General features: G+C 41.3%; 1 protein-coding gene across 2 annotated transcripts in view; it reads right to left on the bottom strand.

Annotated features, from left to right (window-relative positions):
* LOC126396394 (zinc finger protein 609-like) overlaps positions 1 to 19,440 on the bottom strand; it is a 113,985-nt gene that overhangs the window by 13,037 nt on the left and 81,508 nt on the right. For both annotated transcript variants that reach the window (XM_050054430.1, XM_050054438.1), the window contains exon 4: positions 1,647 to 1,734. In XM_050054430.1, coding sequence (XP_049910387.1) covers positions 1,647 to 1,734 — 88 coding nt within the window. The remainder of the gene's footprint in view (positions 1 to 1,646; positions 1,735 to 19,440) is intronic.

Here is a 19,440-nt window from a genome sequence, read left to right as displayed (position 1 = left end):
AAGACATAGTACATGGGTTGTAGGCTCTGCTTTTCTTAAATTTGTTCTACAGGAGGTCTGTTTATATTTTCACTGGGATTCTCACATGCACTGTTATTTACTATTTTGGTATGCCAAATTACACGGCACAATTACACATTGTCTCAGAGGAAATTCAAAAACAAACAAAAAAAAAAGTCATAACAGTAATTCCAATGATGAAAATACTCAGGGGGGTTAAGTCCTTTTGAGTCCAGACCCTATGATAAACAATGGCTATGATATCAAAATATGTACACCATTGTTCTGTCCCTGTCCTCTCACAACATACCAATCTGATATTTTGTGCACTGTAAGTGAGTAAGCACTTTAAACAAAGCCACATGACAAACCAAAGGCATGTAAACATCATTTGAAAAGACAGCAGTGAATATTCTCACTGCTTTGTAATCAAAACACAGAGGCATTCAAATACTTAAAATAGCAGTTTGGCCTTATCTCTCCATAACAGTAATGTAATTATCTTTCTGCACAGCAGTGAAGGTTAGCAATCTGTGACAAAGAGAGACACCGGGCTGGTATGACTCACAGCTTCCTCTGCAAGTCTCTCCAAACAATTTCAACCCCAGCAGGGGATGTGAATACATCCGTAGTCTGACAGTGGTAGAGGAATTTAGACTCATTACAAGCCCAAGTTTATATTCAGTCCGTTGAAAGCTTTCTGAATTATTCATGGTGTGTCCCTAATGTAGTTGTGCTGCACACTGTAAGACTATCTTGGTGCAAAACACAGCCCGGCAAACCTCTCTTACTGTGCAAACCTCACTTACTGAACATTATTGTGATATACTGTGATACATTAGTGTGATACAACCTCTCCTTGTTTTCCATTAGCGCTGCTTTAATCTTGATTTTTTTTTCTATTGCACTTAACCATGCATTTCAAATATAGATTTATATTTACATTTAGATTCAGTGCCGGTGCTCTAAATCAAAGCAAGTGCTTGGCAGTGTATTTTACACAACCTGGGTATTTTGCATAACAAAAGGCAAATAGCCAGAAATTACAAACACCTTAAGCTGCCGCCCACATAACACTGATCTGAGAAACTGCAGAACTTTGAGATGGAGAATGTTACACAGTGTTGAGGAAAAGCTATTAGTCCAATAATTGGATTCTGCAATCTGGCTTGTTAAGAGTAGCTTTCTATTTCCACTGCTACCTCCTGGGACGTCAGCCGTTTGCCAATGAATCCTGTTTCCCCAGACACAAGATAAAGGCTAACATGGACTTGGAAGGTCCATCAGCTGCACACAAGCAAGTTTGTGCATCAGGCCGTATATCCTCGAGCAGATGCTACTACAACAGATTCATATCACACAGAATATGAAAAGGTTAAGAGACCAAGTGCAGCTTGGATAGAGAGACTGCATCAATGATTCATGGAAACCATGAGTCCTTTTCTACATTGACATTTACAACTACACTGCATGACACTAAATTCTTTGTAAAGTGCAGATACGATGCAAAATCAGTGTGTGTAGCTTCAGTTTTAATAACACCAAGCAAATCGTGTCCCATTATTAGAGGAAGTGCACAATAGATGACGCTTGTTTAAATGTCACCTGTTTGTTTTTTATTTCAACCGCAGAAGAATTCTCCTTACCTGGGGGGAGCCCAGTCATGCCGTGTACAGTCCAACAGGGTGCCCACATACGTCTTGTTTCTCCAAGTAACATTGACCACCAGCATGCCTGTGAGACAAGGAGACAAATAGGTCATTTATTTTGTGTTAAAAAAGTATTTCACTGCTGGAAACTAGGCTGTCTATGCAGTAGAAAGACACAAATACTTTTGACATTGGTGTTCCATTACCACAGAAAACCAAGGAAAAGGGCTGTGCCATTTGCTTTTGCTCAAGAGGTAGAGAACCTTCAACTACCAAAATGCACTGCACCGCACCAGACCAATAAATGCGCCCGCTGGTGGATGTTGTAATGAAAGCTTGGCCCTTTTGACACAGAAAATAATATGGCGGCTGACTGGTAACCAAGCCCCTGGAACAGCGCTGGGCTTTGAAGCAAATGCTTAATTGCGGCCAAACGTGGAATTACATTTTCTGGGTCTGTCATGTAACGCTATTGGGCCCAAAGTAGACGTTTCCCCATAGACTTACATTATGAAAGAGATGTCTGTGAATCAGTGGATACATTTTTTTGCATATTACAACCTCCGTGAGCTAGCTCCGTTGTGTTTGATAACACTGTTGAACATAAACAGAAGTGACACCCAACAGTGCTTAGCGTGCCTTTAAATAATAATATACACTCAACAAACGAACGAATGAATGAATGATTCTGTTACGTGTAACGTCCAATAGAGGGAGACACAGCATTAAAAAAAAAAGCACCGAAAGGAGGCACCATAATGTGCGTTTTGTTTCGGTCCAGTAGGTATCGGTTGTATAGGTACCGGTTCCATATAATCACCGACTTTTGGTACCCAACCCTAGAAATGACTCGTCTACTAATGTGATCTTCTTTGGTCCAACAACAACATTTCAAAAGTCTAGAAGAGCTGCACGATTAAATTATTCTTATCCACATTCAAGTTAGCAGAGCACTAAACTGGAAGTTAGCCGCATGGCTGGTGGAGGTCTAGTACTCTTACTTTATGTGCGTAACAATGTGGAAGATCTTGGTAATGTGCCACTGAACAACTTTCATAGGAATGAACTCTGTATCCAGTTCTCTTTATACATCCATGCCGGTAACAAACAATCTCAAATTACAGTTGCACGGTAAGCTAAAATATGTTTCTGAAAACATTTTAGACGAGAAACAGGAAACACACTGCTTAGTTTTACAGTTTGATTTGAGTTTGGTTTGAGTTTGAGAGAAAGAGATAGGGTGGGTCTCTCTGTCGATCTGCTTCTACAATCTTTGTGTCCATGGTGGTAGACATACAAAAATGCAAAAGTACAATCTGTAGTTCGAGCAACATCACTTGAGCGGGACAATGACTAACGATTATTTTCGTGGTCCATTAATCTGTCGATTATTTTCTTGATCATTAGACTAGTTGTTTGGTCTGTAAAATGTCGGAAAATGGTGAGAAATGTTGATCACTGTTCCCCAAAGCCCAAATTTATGCCCACAACCAAAATGCAGAGAGATCTGGGTACTGGTAATATGGAGGGAAGTTTACCTTAATTCATTTACACATACTACCCACATTATTATGATACAAAGCCGGCTGAAAATCAGCAAAGTATCCCATTGAGTACGACAAAAAAGCAGATTACACAGAAAAAAATATTCAATAGTGAATATTTTACAGTGAGATTCATATATAACTGCACCAAAGTGCATCGTGGCTGCTGCATCAGTGCGTTGATCTTTGCTAAAGGGTGTCACATGCAAGATAGTTATACGAGTCAAAGCTCCTTTTTTAATCTTCTTCACACAGTAAAGCCGTAGGGGCAAGACTGACTGATATCTCCTAAATGACTTGGAACAGACTCGACTGCAGTCAGTATTGTAGACCCTTTTTAAGATACTGGCAGAAGGTCTCACTATGAATGATCGCACCGAGGTTACCGGGGAATACTCGCTCAACACCCTATTTAAATAAGCCAACTCACAGTGCAAGAGATTTCTCTCAAGGAGAATTATTTGGAGGCAAGTAATTTTTTTTTGCAGTCCTCTATCTCACTCTGCAGCCCAGGAATGTACTACCTTGGGGAGAGAATATGGATCGACTAGTACAGCTTCTTAAAAACAAATAAACAAGCTCCTGGGTTAAACCGATTCAACGTGAGCGCTTCAGTGTGACAGACTGTAACTGAGTGTCCAAGAGAAGCTCCTTGACTTCACTGGTATTGCTGCAATCTGTCACACTTAGAAGCTTCTGTGTCGCCATTTGGCTAGTGTGAATTTGGTAGCACTCGGTGTGAGCTACACAATCCGACCTGCGCTGAGTGCGATACCTGACCTCGCATTTAAAATCTAAAATTAGTTCCAGAGGATCACACGACTCTCTGTGTATGTCTCCCCCTGAGGAAACCAAATACTGTTCATCTGGCGACAGCTTGTCATTAAAATGTCACACGTACGCACATTTGCAAAAATTTACCAAACTAAAACTGCACTTTTAAAAAAAATAAAAAATAAAAATTTAACTGCAGTAAATACAATTCATGCTAATGCAGGAAATCACAGCACAGAGTGGACAGCACAGCAGAGGACAGATGAATTAATTTGCAGCTTTTGCACGTAAATTCAAAAGTAAATCATCAAGCAAACAGCTTCAGAGGATTAGGAGCAACGACCGTGCACAAAAACATTCTGAATTTATTGCCCCCACCATCCCCCTTCACTCCCCGGTGGTGACCTCAGCTTGCCACTTCAGCACTGCAGAGAAACTGGAGGCTGCAGCGAGCTAACTTATCTAATGGCACAGGAATGCTGGCTGGCAGCTTCCGTCCCTCAGAGCATTTTATTAGCTTAGGAAACCTCTCTTGCTCACCCCATTTTCCCTCTCTCCTTCACCCTCACCCTCATTTCCTCTTTTCAATGGTATAACCATCCCCGGCTTACAATCTTTTTTTCCCTCCCACACACAAGTCACAGTTCAGACCTCATTTTTCTCCTGCTGCCTCTGGCATAAAGCAGCGAGTGTATGAGGCATTTATATATGTTTACAGGAACCTGCTGACACTTTGCCACAAGTCTCTTCCCTCACTCTACGGCCCCGGAGCACGAGCGCTTGGTCAAGGCTAGATCCGTCTGCAAATGTCGTCGAGGAGAGGTTCTCCAGTTCAGATTTCTGTCACATTAAAAGAACACAGACCTTTTCTAAAAACGCCTTCAACAGCCCCCCCACCCCCCTCCCCAAGCTCTCCAAACACTCCAACACAAAATGGCTCTGGCAGCTGGTGGTGGCAGGATGTAAATCAAGGCAGGGCAAATGAATGAGTAGGCTTTCATGATGTGCAGGATATAGTCATCCCTGCTTTCTCTCCTGAGGGGGGTGAGAAATTATACCATGAGTTCTTTAAAGGTCTTTCATGATTTAAATTAGCTTCAGACTGTCTGCTCAATTCAGTCGCTGTGACAATGAAGAGCATAGTTTTCAATGGCAAAGAAACACATGCTCATCCCAGTGTCCAATGGAATGGATGCTGGATCTAAGGCAGTGGTTCCTTACTGGTGGTTTGCAGTCCAAAAGGGGGTCGCAGGTCCATTCTGAATGGACAGCAAGTGACTCGCAAATGTGTCAAGTTTGTAAAAAAAAAAAACACATTTTATTTTTAAGTACCCTAAATTTCCGGCACAGAGCTTTTATTTTAAAGTGCCATTTTGTGTTGTAGAGTGAGTGACTAACCAACAACTATTTGACAGAGACAGCACACTAGCTAAATGACATGGCCAAGTATGACGCTAAATGTATTAAACTGTGTGGACCTTGAAGTAATGACTAAGGAGAAATCTGGACCCTGTGGCTGGACAGCCAATAGATGGCACTAAAGGGCAGAGTCAAAAGATTCATACAATGACAAACAAGGCGCCAGTAGAGGACGTCGTAATCTTAAAAAAATGTAGCTACCTTTTAAAGGAGGCAGTCTTGTAGATGGTGGTGGTCTGTCAGGCCAATAAAAACATTGTGACATGTGGACTGAGAATTATTTTCACTCTATGACTGATTCGTTCTGTTCCGCAATTTCTCAAATGTCTTCATTGTCTGCTAAGGTCGTTTTCGCTTGAACCACTGATCCAAGGAATATCTGGCACAATGGAAAACAAATAGATCCGCCTACCAAAAAGCCCCTGGTAGAAGGATTTTAATGCTGTGTAACATTTCGAGGTAGTGCCTCTTTCTTAAACTGAGTCGCCATACCCGTGATGCATATACAAGTCTTACATACCAAAGCTGTTCAGAAATCCATCCTTAAATATTAGTAAAAATTGAGATACATAAATAAAGTTGAAAAAGGTACATAAAGAAAATATTGGAAATACAACTATGTATACAAATCATTTATTCCCATAGAAACTCCATAAAGGACTCCAGCTACAGTTTCCTCTGTGCTGACAGTATCTATTAACTACTTTTTTTTAAAAGAAAAATTCATTTTTTCTTATAGGAACAGTCCAACATTTTGTAAAATATCCTTATTTGCTTTTATTGCAAAGAGTTAGTTGAGAATACTTGAACCTTGCCAGGCTATTTTTTCTCGTTTCCAGTCTTTATGCTAAGCTAAAATCAGCTGCTGCATGTAGCTTCATATTTAACAGACATGGGGGTGGTTTTGATCTTTTCATCAAACTCTTACTGCAAGAAAGCAACACACACATTTCCCAAAATGTCTAACGATTCCTTCAAAGAACTATATTTTCATACTTCAAGACTACATGTAGATGGAGGTGACAAAATAAAGAACATTAAAATGCTTAAATGATCAAGTTAAATATAATTCTAACGACACTGCGTTTTATTCCAAGAGTTTTTGACGATATAACGACCCGTAATGATTAGGTGTGACACTTTTTAAATATATGCTGGGGATGCCGACATCTTGGTTGGTATTTCAACCAAAGTCTGTCACTGATTCCACCTCTGGGTCATCTTGAATTTATAGTTTGACACATCATTTCCTGTAATTCTTCCCCAGGATTTACTCAAGCTGAGTCAGGAGTATCTCAAAAGACCATCTTCAAGCCCCTGCAAAGGTTTTCTTTAAAATGACTCAGGTCTGACCTTTGGCTCACATATCAAGGACTTTCACAATCTTGTTCTGAAGAAAAGCTGTGCTGTATACGGCTGTGAGATACGCATCACTGTCCTGTTGAAACATAAATCTTTGTATCAGGTTCTTCTTGGGAAGTTACCTATATTTCCCTGAACTACAGCTCACAGGTGTCTGCTGGTGAAAAGCAGAGTGTAGGGTTGCAAACACGTTGCTTCATAAACGTGAAAGTGAAGAGAAGAGGTGCAGTGATCATATGGACATCAATCTTACTGAGCATTAACACTGTTGCTGTCCCAATTACAGCAATATTGCAATACCATGCTACTGACAGGCCTACTGCAGGGGAGGGCAAGCGACCACGACAACCACTGTGTTCATGTTTTGTTTTTTTCCCCCCTTATATGTTTAGGTGCTGAGCATCAATTCTGTGCTGAGTGCTGCACATTTGGTGTATTTTTCTGGTTGCTAAGAGTTGAAAAATGTCCAACTTCAGGTAAAAAGCTGTGTTTGTCACAGTCACTTTTTAGGGGTGGGACAAATGCCACAAGGACCGACCCTCAAATCCAACATGTGCAAGTGCTGAACAACAACAATCAAGGAGAAAATAATACCAAATTGAACCCACTTTAGCTCCATTTCCACAAAACACGTTCTGTATGGTACCTTTGGAACCAAAAGTAACCCTTCAGCACTCACTGTGAAGTTACAGTTTACTAATAAAACTCTCCACAGTATGAACAGTGGTTACATGAGCCTCAAAACCAGCCACAACTCAGCCCTGAGCAGAGTGACCATCCTCTATTGACCAATGTGTTCAACATGATCTGCCAGACATGCTACAGAAAACCCTGTAGTACCTACTTATAGGCCAGCAGCTCAATTTTGAATTCATCAGTTTCTTTGCTTCAAACTGAATCTTTGGCGAGCCTTTTTCTAGACTCTGTGCATGAGATTTTTCCCTGAGAGTGGCGTCCTTCTGGCCACCCTCCCATGTTGAAGCCAAGGAGCTCTGTAATCCTGTCAGAGTGGTCCTTGGCTTCTGGGTCACCTCAGATCTCTGCCTCCGCGATACTTTCTGTGAATGCTAATAAAGTGGTTCCTTGAACGTTATGTGGGACATCTCAAGGACATTCAAAGAAATGTGGATGCATCTTAACTCAAATGGGAATGCTGCTTTCAAAAAAAGAAAAAGAAAAAAAGAAATGGTGTTGCAGCGCTTCATGTTTAATTAATCTGTTTCAAGAAGGCAAGCTAAATTTATGCTGTTAAAAGGCTTTCACAGTGTGTATACGCTGTGTAGCTTAGAGGAAGTGAGTTATTGTATTACATTATTCCTCATCTCAGCATCAGTGAAAAGGGTTTTCAATGCAGAGCCTTGAAATTAAATTATTGGAAAGTCTAAGGTAAACACGGCCTGGATTATTCTAACAATGGCAGACGTTTGGAAATCATTTTACATCATTATTACAATACTATCATCTCTCCTTGATTCTTTCCTTAAATTGTACTGATTGGTTTCCAAAGATAATAATTATTTCTGAGCACAATGGAGAAGTACAACAATCAGCTCTGCCCTCTTGCATACACAAGTAGACATATTTTCTTATTAAAAGAAATGTAGCTTGTTCAGATGACAGTTTCTCCTCATTAGGCAACTTATTAATCTGACTCATTAAATAATGTATTGATATGTTGACTGCACATCCATTGAGTTGCTTGAAAAAAAGAAAACGGTTTCAGACGAGGAAACCTTGTTTTAAAATAAGTATTAATGATCTAGTTTACTGACAATTTACGTCTCTGCAGAATATTCTTTTGACTCGCGCTGTGTCATTTTACATCCATCACAACATATTGCTTCCACTGGACGACTTAATAAAGTCTCTTGAAATTCACAGAATTTCTTGGCAATATCATAAAAATATGCTCAAGGGTGATGCAATGAGATTAAGATTAAGTTTCAATGCTGAAAGCTGAGAGCCATTTGAATTTATCTGCACACTTTCATCCCAGGAATAATTTTCAAGCTGTCGGGACAAAGATGTCAACGCCAAGTCTGTCTAAACATGGAAAGCCCTTGACAAAACAACCCAAACAAATTTCCCTGTGGCGGAAAGCAAATTACACAAGAAACGGAGACGACTCTCCATGCATGATCGTTTGTTTACACACAGGGAAGTTACATATCAGGGTCTGTGTGAGCCGTGATCGCTCTCTTTGCTCGTTTCTGGGGGAGAAACAGGCTGATTTGGAGCAGTTCCCTCCTCCACCCACCCCCTTTGTGTCAGCCTTATTAGGGTCACTCCTGACAGCTGAGTGAAGCCCACATTACTGAGAGGAATTGGCCTGTAATTTTACCACTCATTTCCTTTCAATGCTGTCGAACAACAAATGGCAGCCCTCCTTGTGCACCAAACTCCAGCTTGTACTTGTATAGGATTACTTGGACAAGAGGGTAATGTTAGGGGACAAATTAAGTCAGCAGAAGGTCTGTCTGCTGCATGGGTGACTGCCCTCCTCCGGCCCTGAAACGTCCCCCTCCTCCCTCCTTAACATATTTCATTAGGTTGCAGCGGGGCCAGAATATCAGGTCCTCTGCTGCTGCTGAGGGCCACGGGTTCACTGGCTGACCTCTGCTCTGCTTCAGCTCAACAGGAATTCAGTGGGGTTAATGGCATTTTCACTGACTGACCTTGTCAAAATGCCTTTGTTATCTTTGAGAATGGAAGATCACGTCTGTGTGATGACTGGTTGTGACATTATATGACTGTTCTCTCGAATATCAAATAAATTAAAAGTCTTTAAATGTGTCTGTTTAAAAAAAAAAAAAAAAAAAAAAAGGCAAGTCTTGATTTAAAAAAAACACTTATGTGAACAATTAGCAGCACTTGTAATTATCACCTCTTGTACACAGTCAAGTAATTATTGACAGGCTTTAGTTTGTATCCTGTTAGAGAGCGGCTCTTTTTCTCATCCCCATTTTCTCTGCACTAAAAGCCCCGCACATATCAAAGTGAGAACAATGAGAAAAATAGTGTCAGTATTCATTACGCAGAGAAGATAAAAGATAGCCGGGTGCTGCCACGAGCAATAACTACAACATTGATAAATGAAGCGTTTGAGCATTCAACTGTCTGAGCATGTTTCCAACAGTCCATTTTAAGAGTGTTTCTGCACTCGTGGTGCATAAAATGAAGTCGAGCTTGTCCTGTTATGTCAGTGTCAGAATACAAAGTCCTAAACCTGACCTTATCTTAAATCCTGGGCAGACAGGGATTTAGGACGAATTGTGTGAGTCACTTTTAGCTCTGGAGATGCTGGTGATATAAAGGAATGTAGGACTTGTGGTGTTCTGAGTGTTTTGGTAATTCCCAGTAGCAGTGAAGACTATATTGTAGAGCTGATTTATTTGTTGATCAACTGATTAGTTAATCAACATAAGATTAATGAGCAATTATTTTGATTTAATAATTGTTTCAGCCCCTTCTGACAAGGGCCTCTTTTACACTGCCTGTTTAAGGTGGAAATATCACGCTGTTATGCTGCCTCACCATTCTCTATAAAAGGTACGATCGCAGAAAGCTGTGATACAGTTATCTCTCCTTTATGCCGGCAGCGGAGGTAGTAACAGCACTGAAACGGCATCTGAGTTACAAGGACAGCCAGCAGGACTGGACCATGGACAGGACGGGTTTTGACATTTTGACGCGTCCACACCGGGAGATTTAGAAAAGCAGCTGATAGCAGTTAGCAGCTAACTCAAAGAAGTACAGTGGCTGAAAAAGTCTGCAAATTTTGGGGAGACAATGAGGTACGGGACTTTGTTACCCTCCGAGCAGAGGACGAGATCAACTGCCACATAACAGACACAGTAAATGATTGCTAGTGCCATGCTATACCATTGTTATTGTTTAGAAGAGGCCGACGCTCTTGTGTTACATGTCACAACTGTCACACCTCTTTTGCTTGCAGATGCCGGCATTCTGTCTAAAATCACAGACTGAAGCAGCATGATTCTGCCGTTGTTTGGTTCTGTGTAAAAATGCAATGGTGGCGTAAAGAAGGGCGGCCCTATAGTGTGAGCTCTGTGTAAAAGGGGCAAATAAAAATGGTGGTAACTTTATATTAAGATACACATATTCACCATTAACTCCTTGCTTATTAGCATGCATGTTAGTAGGCTATGGGCTCTTTATTAGTCATTATAAAGCACTTATTAGGCAAATGCCCTATTCTGCTTAATCATATTCCACAACTACCGGGACACTAACTGAGAGTTTTCCTTCAATAACCTCCCATTCTATTGACTACAGGTGTTAATAGTGTTCAAACAACTCCAAATTAAATCTTACTAACTCAGAATATATTCCTCATTCAAGATGAGGTCTCACTCAGAACTAATTCACTAGTAGTCTGACACTTATTAACCCAAACAGGTTCCTTTTTCTAAAGTTGCCTCCTCTTCACACTTAGCAATTCCATTATTGCACACAGCTACTGCTAGACAGACCTTACTCTTAAGTGATAAGGCAGTACATTTTTTTATAGATATGTTCAAAAGAAGCTCTGAAGCAGTCAATTAATAAAGGAGATATTTCTGCTTGTGCTACTTTGGTCTGCCACAGCTGAATGGGAATAGAAACTGTATCTCAATTTTTTCAAGCTGTAACCCATCGCCTCAGAATAGGGTCTGTTAATCACAGCAGTTGTGTGCTATGATGGATTTACTTCGTCAATTATTTATTAAGTCAATGTTAAGATGCAAATTTGCACCAGGTAATGCAAATGAGCAACCGACTGAGTTGAAATGTTTCAATTTGCGAGTAAAATTTGGGCGATTCCGTGTTGCAAAAATCTATCGACAAATACAAAATAGACAAGAACAAACTTGTCGCCGGCTTTGGGCAGAGACAGAACAAAGAAACGAGGGGGATTAATTCTGAAACTATGTATTTGTTACTTGATTCCAGCACTAATGTTAGCATTAGCCGCCTTCCCCAGTTAGTTAGCATAACTATTACTCCCATGGACACTCCAGCAGCCGTATTTGAGTGAGTAATGCCAGCAAAAATGTGCTTCACATTTGGTCTGGAAGCCTTTTTTCTACTTTTTTCAACTGCTTATACACATTTTTACAGCCTTCAGGATTTGTGTATCTTTTGATTATTATTCCAGTCCAGTGTCGTCTTTTTGAGTCTTGTATTGAGCCATTTTTCCCCATTTTCTTTCCAGTTGTGCTTCTTGTAGTCTCAGTATGTGTCAGTTTCTCCATTAAAAACATTTCTTCCACAGTTGTTAGCCACTGATCCTTCATTGGTGGTGTTTCTTTACCCCAGTTCCTAGTGAGAGCTTTCTCGTTGCTACTAGCAATATGTTGATCAAATATCTATCACTAGCAATAACATTCTGGACACCTGACTATTTTTAGCTTTACTGTTACTGTTGAGCACTTAATGTACAAGCTTAGTAGATTAATTACTGTGTTGTACTTCTTGATCTTTAGGTTGTTTTTTCCTGGCATAAGGACCAATGTAACCATCTTTAAATAACTAAATTTAGTTTATCAATACTTTTGTAAATCTAGTTTCCTCGTTAATGTTCAATTCATTTTCACAGTCTTACTCTTGTTTGTGGTGTCTTATCTTTTTCTGCTTTGTAATTCTGATCATAAATTTATTGTTTTTGCAATTTCAGAGCAGAAATGGGAAACTGAATTGGTGTTGGTTTTTTTTACTATGTTCTGACATTTCCTGACAAATGATTTATCAATTAATGTAGAATATAACTGGCATATGATGTGTAATAAAAATAGACTGTTAGTTGCACCTGTGCTACACATTACAGCAATTTTCAAAGCACAAGTATCACAAAGGAAAAAGCCAAGAAATAAAACACTGATAAACACACCGTAAAAAAAAAAGTATCTTAGTAGTAAAGTAAAGGTTTACCAGTGAGCAGGAAATGAAACAATAGTGTGGTTTATGGTTTTATTTTGAGTTTTAGAGCATTCAAGTGAGCCCTATCTGAAAAGTTCAGGCTGCATTCCGGTTCATAAGAGGTAAAAGTGCGAAGTCACTCTCACTGACAAGAATAACAGCCTGTGAGAAGGTCAATTCTCTCATACCACTGAGAGGCAAAGGAAGGGAGCATTAGTATGCTGCCCACATCGTCGCAGCATTATCAGCCGCATGCAGCAGTTTCTCCCTCCACACACACAAAATCAGTACATGTTTACTCTTACAGTGGGAGTAAACCACAAAACAGCAACCATGCATATAACATCTCTTCCAACTTTACATGCATGTATTACTGTAAATAAGTTGTCGTGAGGCAGAGAGCAGTTTCCTTAAATGTCATCTGGGTAAATCTATAATCCTTCTGTCAAAACAAACCCACTGTTGTTTTTTTTCCTTAAAGGAGATGGTGCTCAGATTAAGAGACAGGTCTGCCAAAGGCGCATTACTCAAGCTCTCGTTGACGTGTATATAGTAAACGTGATATCTTATGACAACCACTGGCAAAGCCTACAGTTCCTCCAGGCATATGATTTACGTTTCAAGGCCATCTAAGTGCTTGAAAAAATGCAGTTGTCGGCCAATATGAATAGGAACCAAGTCTCTCTTAAGAGATTTGGGTTAACTCGGGTGCCATCTTGATAACACCTCCCGGGGACTAAGTTTGTGACTAACAAGACAAGCCTGCTCCCTTAAAGAATGTGAGTCATCTATATCTTAAGTTCCATGCAGAGTATTATTTCAACCACATATTTAGGAACGCTGGTGAATTCTTTAAAATCACAGAAAGAGAATGAGTAGTAAGGATACTCAACTGTTTGCCATGCTAGTACAAAAGAAAATGGCGATGGGTGTTAGTTGTTATGGTGACAACACGTCAGTATGCCCATAAAGTGTGTCACAGAGTTTGAGAACTCTGTGTTGACGTAGAGCCTACGCCGTAACCTTATGTGCACCTCCTCAGAAATGTAACTAGATGTTGCGGCAACACAGACCTCCTGTCTATTTCTGTAAGCTGAAACCATTTCCCTCAGTGCAAACGAAGCTTTACTTTGCTTTCACTTCACAGATAAGACACAATAAATTATGAAGACAATAAAGCCTTCACAAAAATAGCATTTTAAGTCTTGTGTGTGATTTATCCTGGCTTCATATGAGCAGAGGAAACTGTCGCTTGTTGCTAGGCTAATTTATACAATGTAAAATGCCATAGGCTTGTGCTAATAACGTTAGCATGTTGTATTTGTTTGGAAAACATTTTTAGTATAAACAGTTGTTTTGTCAGTGAACCTTGTGAGTTGTAACATTACCTTTGTTAAATGTTGCTGTTGTCCCTGGTTTTATATGAGTAGAGAAAAAGTCTGCTAGCCCCTAGGCTAATTTATACAATGTAAAATGCCATAGGCTTGTGCTAAAAACATTAGCATGTTGTATTTGTGGGGAGAATGTGTCCAGATAAAGACAAGTGTTTGTCTGTGAATGCTGCAAGTTATAGTGAAGCTGATTTGTGTACTTTTGTTTTAATTTGTCACTGTTAAGCCATGTTTAAAGTTTTGGGTGTGTTTTGAATCAACTAAACTTCACAGAAATCCTGCTGCTGACTAGTGTTTCGGTGGTCTAACTGCAGAGTGACACAGACGCACCATCACACAACTATAAATGCTCACTATGGCGTAGAGTCTGCATGGAGCTGATGCACAAGTATAAATCCCACTTTACTCTTGTCAGTACATAATGCTGCAACATCAATCCAGAAATCCTAAATTCTTCTCTAGCAGCAAGACAATGGAGTAAGTGCACAAAAGATGCCTCTACATGCTTTGTACTACACAACTGCTCCTTTGGGCGTCACTGCAAACCCTAATCTCAGGGACTTTGTGTCTTTTCACAAGTTGTTTTTTTTAATGCAGAAGTTAACATGAAAGTTAGCCCGCTACAGTGGCTTCAATGGCAATGGCCGCTCTGACCAATCCACTGCAAAGATTTAATGGAAATGTCCGTTCTAGTCTGATTCTTTTTCTATGTTTAAAACATGAGAGTGTTCATTTTCCCCCCTGGAAATTGTCTGCTTCCACTGTTGCATAGTGAACACTGATGAGGGTAAAGACTGGCTTGGTAAGGTTGGAAAGTAAACATGGCTAAGGAACTGGCAAATGAAAGTGTGGGCGAGAGAAAGAAAGAGGCGTAGCACATTTGTTCTTTTCTTTTCAGTGTGTCCTCTACTGTTAACAGAGGTCCGTGATTGATTTCTCACTCCATCTTCTTCTTGCTCATTGGCCTGGCAGAGGACTACAGGCTTCCCGAGAATGCTCACTCTTATTTCAAGGACAGTTTCTATAGCGAGTTCACAGAGAGCAGCCACCGCTCGCCTTTGTAAAAACATTTCAATGAGGCCACTGACAGGTGGTCTTCAAAAGAGCAAGGAAGCATAGCTGGCAAGTGAGCTACAGAGCCAAGTGCTCCTTTCATACAATATTCCCCTTCTCAACTCCCTGACAGCGTTGGAGAAATAGAGCAAAAAAAACCCCAACACATCTCTCAAATGTTTATACAGGAATATCCGTTTCACACTGACCTCTCTTCTATTCAGATGCCAAACCGCTTTTAACTCCTGAGCTAAGGCCAATGCATGCAATGTTACAATGATGTAATGTGTGTTGCATAAATAATCAATGAGACAAACATTTATCACAAACAGCCTGTATTATTTATCTATTAGGGAGCTTAAGAAGCTGTAGGACGTGCTTGGGGAATAGCCTGCTGTGTACTGGAGGGTCGGGGTGTGTGTAAGAGGGGGGAGCACTGGCATGGAGCTGCAGTGTTTGGCCAAAGGGGCCCCCTCTGTGTTCCCTCTGCCCTGGAGCAGGAGCCAAGGCGTTCTGGGCTGCGTTTCAAGAGCAATAAACTTCTCCAGCATTTTAGAGATGACATTTGGAGGTATCAGCATGCTAAGCCTGGGAGGGGTTGGCCCATCGCTCTGCCGACGCGACCCTGGGAGCTGCCACTGCCTCGTCTGCGCTGAGGGGATTTGTGTCAGTGCCGGGCCTTAAAATACCACGACTCCAACCCCCCTCCTTTCCTCCTGTCTACGCTTCATTCGCCCCCTGACTGAATGACACGGACTCGCTTTCCCTCACCTCATATTATCCATTATCCATCCATATATTCTCCTACACAAACATAAAATTGAATCCTATTTTTTAAGTGTTAGAGGTTTTTTTGTTCAGTCAGCAATCCACATTCAGTCCAGCCGTTATCCAGATTCAGCTGCTACATCTGTGCTCAAATTACACAGGATGAAAAATTTATTTGGCCTCATCAGACAAGATTCTTGTCAGCTCTGACCGAAGGTGCCGCTTCTGTGATCGCATTTTGTAAGGTGTCGCTTGCTTCCTCCTCATCTGTTCCTTTCTCTAGCACTCTGTGAGCCGGGTGAGGCACAGACAATTACTGGGAGCCTGTTGTTCATTTACTCCCACAAGGCCGAAAGGCGGAGGTGATGAAGCAGCTGTTGGTTGGCATGCTAAATGAAACGCGCGCACACGCAGTGCATGCCTAAACAGCTCTGTATGGGACTTGTCATGCAGAGAAGTGGGGAACTGCTCAACTTCACTGCTAATCAGGATGCCTCTGCTATGTCTTTGGGGCCTCTGTTTGTTGCTCTTCCCTGGTACTCTGCCTGGATTTGCTTGATTTCCTCATTTGGTTCTCATTTGCTCAGTTGCACCACAATGAGAGAAGTCTGCTTTCATGGGTCTCTCAGGGAAAGACGGCAGAATGGCAGTGCAGTTTGAAGTAAGCAGCATCTGGGTCTCTTTCATTTTAAAACTAGCCGGTGGGTTGTTAGAGGCCTCGTACCATTAAAATGATGTAGCAGGAATACACATCTTTGTGTTGTTTAATGTAGTGTGCAAAATGTAATACAATGGAGGCTATTGACAAATACCTTCTTAGAAACTCAGCACAGATTCAATCTTATATTTTAACAGCACCAACAACACTGATGACTGTTTATGGCTGCTAAAACTGTCAACTGCATCTCTGCTTCAGGAACAGCATACACTTCAGCTGCGACAGATTTCTATACACACACAAAACTATCGCAGACTTTCCTTAAATTAGGGTTCCTTAAGCTTAAAACATGTTAGATTTAAGACTTTTTTTAATGCCACTCAAAATGACATTTAGGACTACTTTTACAATAGCAAAAACATAAGAAAAAAACATGAACCAACTTCACTTACTACAGCGTTTATTGTAATATAAAACTTTTTTTTTTGTCGCATGGTGGAGATGAGAACAACAGTACCGGGAAATACTGGCATTTGTTGTTTGAGTTCTCTTGGCAATTTTGTGTCCCACTATTTCCACTGCCTTGAATCCCATTGTGCTGAGTTTGAAAAACTTTCTGGATGAAGTACACCGAGCCTCGTATGCATTGCCTTGTTCTTGTTTTAGCTATGGCAGCCAATCTTTGATAAATAGCCAGTTCTGCTGAATTTGCACTTCTCTATGTCGTCCACAATCACAGCTAGCTAGCGCAGTGGTTCCCAACTGATGGGTCGCAGGTCCATTCTGAATGGCCGCAAGTGACTCGTGAACGTGTTAAGTTTGTAAAAAAACACTCTTTATTTTGAAGTACAGTGAATTTATGGCACAGAGCTTTTATTTTCAAGTGCCATTTTCCTGCTGTAGAGTGAGTGAGTAACGGACAGCTACTTGACAGAGACAGCAAACTAGCTGGACGACATGGCCAAACCCAAGTGTGACGCCGGATATATTAAACTGTGGGACATTGAACTAATGACTAAGGAGAAATCTGGACCCCGTGGATGGACCAGTTGGGAACCACTAAGCTAGCAGAGAGTGGATCCTCTGCTCCGAATCCCTTCTTACACAGAGATCGCGCGACAGGGTCGGTACCTTCCTTACACCATCTTTGCACTTTTACACAGAACTAAACAATGGCTGCATCATCACGCCCCCATGTTTGATTTAAGATAGCACGTTAGCATCCAGGCATGAAGTGTAACATAACAGTGTTGGACTCTAGTGTAACATATAACACATTGGAAGCGCTTTATAAACAATAACAATGGCAACTCGTCTTCTGCTTGGAGGGTAAGGAGCTCCCTAACCTAGCTGTATTTCCAATTTCTGGACATCTTTGGCTGCTGTTCTTCTTTGAGTTAGCTGCTAACTGCTTCTAGCTGGTTTGTAAATCTACCAGCCGTGGGTCGCACACATACTACGTCATCAAAACATTTCTTCCGTCCTGCCGGCTGTCCTAAATACAGACATTTTTTTGGTGCTATTATTCCCTCCACTGCCGGGTAAAAGGTGAGACAACTCTGTCACCCAATTGAGCGATCGTACCTTTTACAAAAAACAGCAAAGCGGAGTAACAGCGGGACATCTCCGCCTTGAAGAGGTAGCTTAACAGGGGCATGGGTGTCCTGACCAGAAACACAATATCAGCGTTGTTGGTGCTGCTATCCTGATCTGCGTCATACTGATGCTAAAGACATTCAGTAAATTGAGGAAAAATAAAGATTTTACAATGCAAAAATCATAAAATCCAAATTCCAATGTCTTACAATTTAAGAGTTTTGACAGATTGATTTAAGACCTTTTAATGTCAAGCAAGGCCTTAATTGTAGATTAGTGAATTCAGGGTCTTTTAAGACCTTGTTAAGGATCTGCAGGAACCCTGTGAAATGAGCAAGCTGTGGTGTCTTCAAACAGAAACACACATGGGAACATGATGTGCAGCAACAGGGAAAACACGTAAGAGACATCTGAGGGCAACTTCATAGTTGCAGGTCTCAAATCTATCTCTTCATCCTTTATCACATGATTTCCCACCCTGACTGTGTCTACCTGATAGAGGTTTCGTCTGAGATTTAAAAAAGAAAAAAAAAGGCTTCAAAGAGGGGAAGTGGGTTAGCGTCTGGAAACCCTACTCGTCTCAACAGCTCCGATGACCGTAACAACCTGTGCGCTACACCTGCAGAGCGCCCCCACCCTCCTCCTTCCTTTCTTCAACACATACCTCTCCACCATACCACTTTTAAAACCACTCAAAAGCTCCCACCGGCCTCCACCCACTGAGCCAGATAGAGTAGAATCAGAAGAAAACACAGCCCCATCAGGCCAAACCACTACCTCTTTCTGCCAAAATAGCAGCTTTGAGAGAGTGAGTGCAGGCAAAGGACAGACTTGGACGGGGAAAGGGAAGGGGGCAGGGCGAGGGGGAGGGTCAATCACTCTGTGGGAGGCAGAGAATGAGGGAGCACAAACATAGTACTGGTGTTGGCTCTGAGCCATGTTTGTGTCACTAACAGAAGTAGCCTTGTCTGTCTCCCCCCCTGCCCCAACCCCCTGCCTTGCACTCGCTCTCTCCCAGTTTGCTTGGAAACAGAGTCAAGGGGTGACTGGCTGGATGCTTGGTAACAGAAAAAAGGGTTGCAATAGAGAGGAGAACAGGGGTGAATCTGACACAGCCCAGGGCTGGAGCAAAAATCAAAAAAAAAAAAAAAAAAAAGGGGAGCGAGTGGGGGGAAGAAAAAGCCACTCAATAGCAGTGACTGTGCTTTGGGAATGTTGATGAGGCAGGGACCTTTTTCTGTTCGGTTCCTGCAAGTGAACCAACAAGCAGCACTGTGGATGTGTGGGCGATTTGTACTCAGCATGCC

The sequence above is a fragment of the Epinephelus moara genome, chromosome 1 (assembly GCF_006386435.1).
Source record: "Epinephelus moara isolate mb chromosome 1, YSFRI_EMoa_1.0, whole genome shotgun sequence".
Lineage (NCBI taxonomy): Eukaryota > Metazoa > Chordata > Actinopteri > Perciformes > Serranidae > Epinephelus > Epinephelus moara.
The sequence above is the reverse complement of the archived record's forward strand: the minus strand, read 5'-3'. Positions and strand labels throughout refer to the sequence as shown.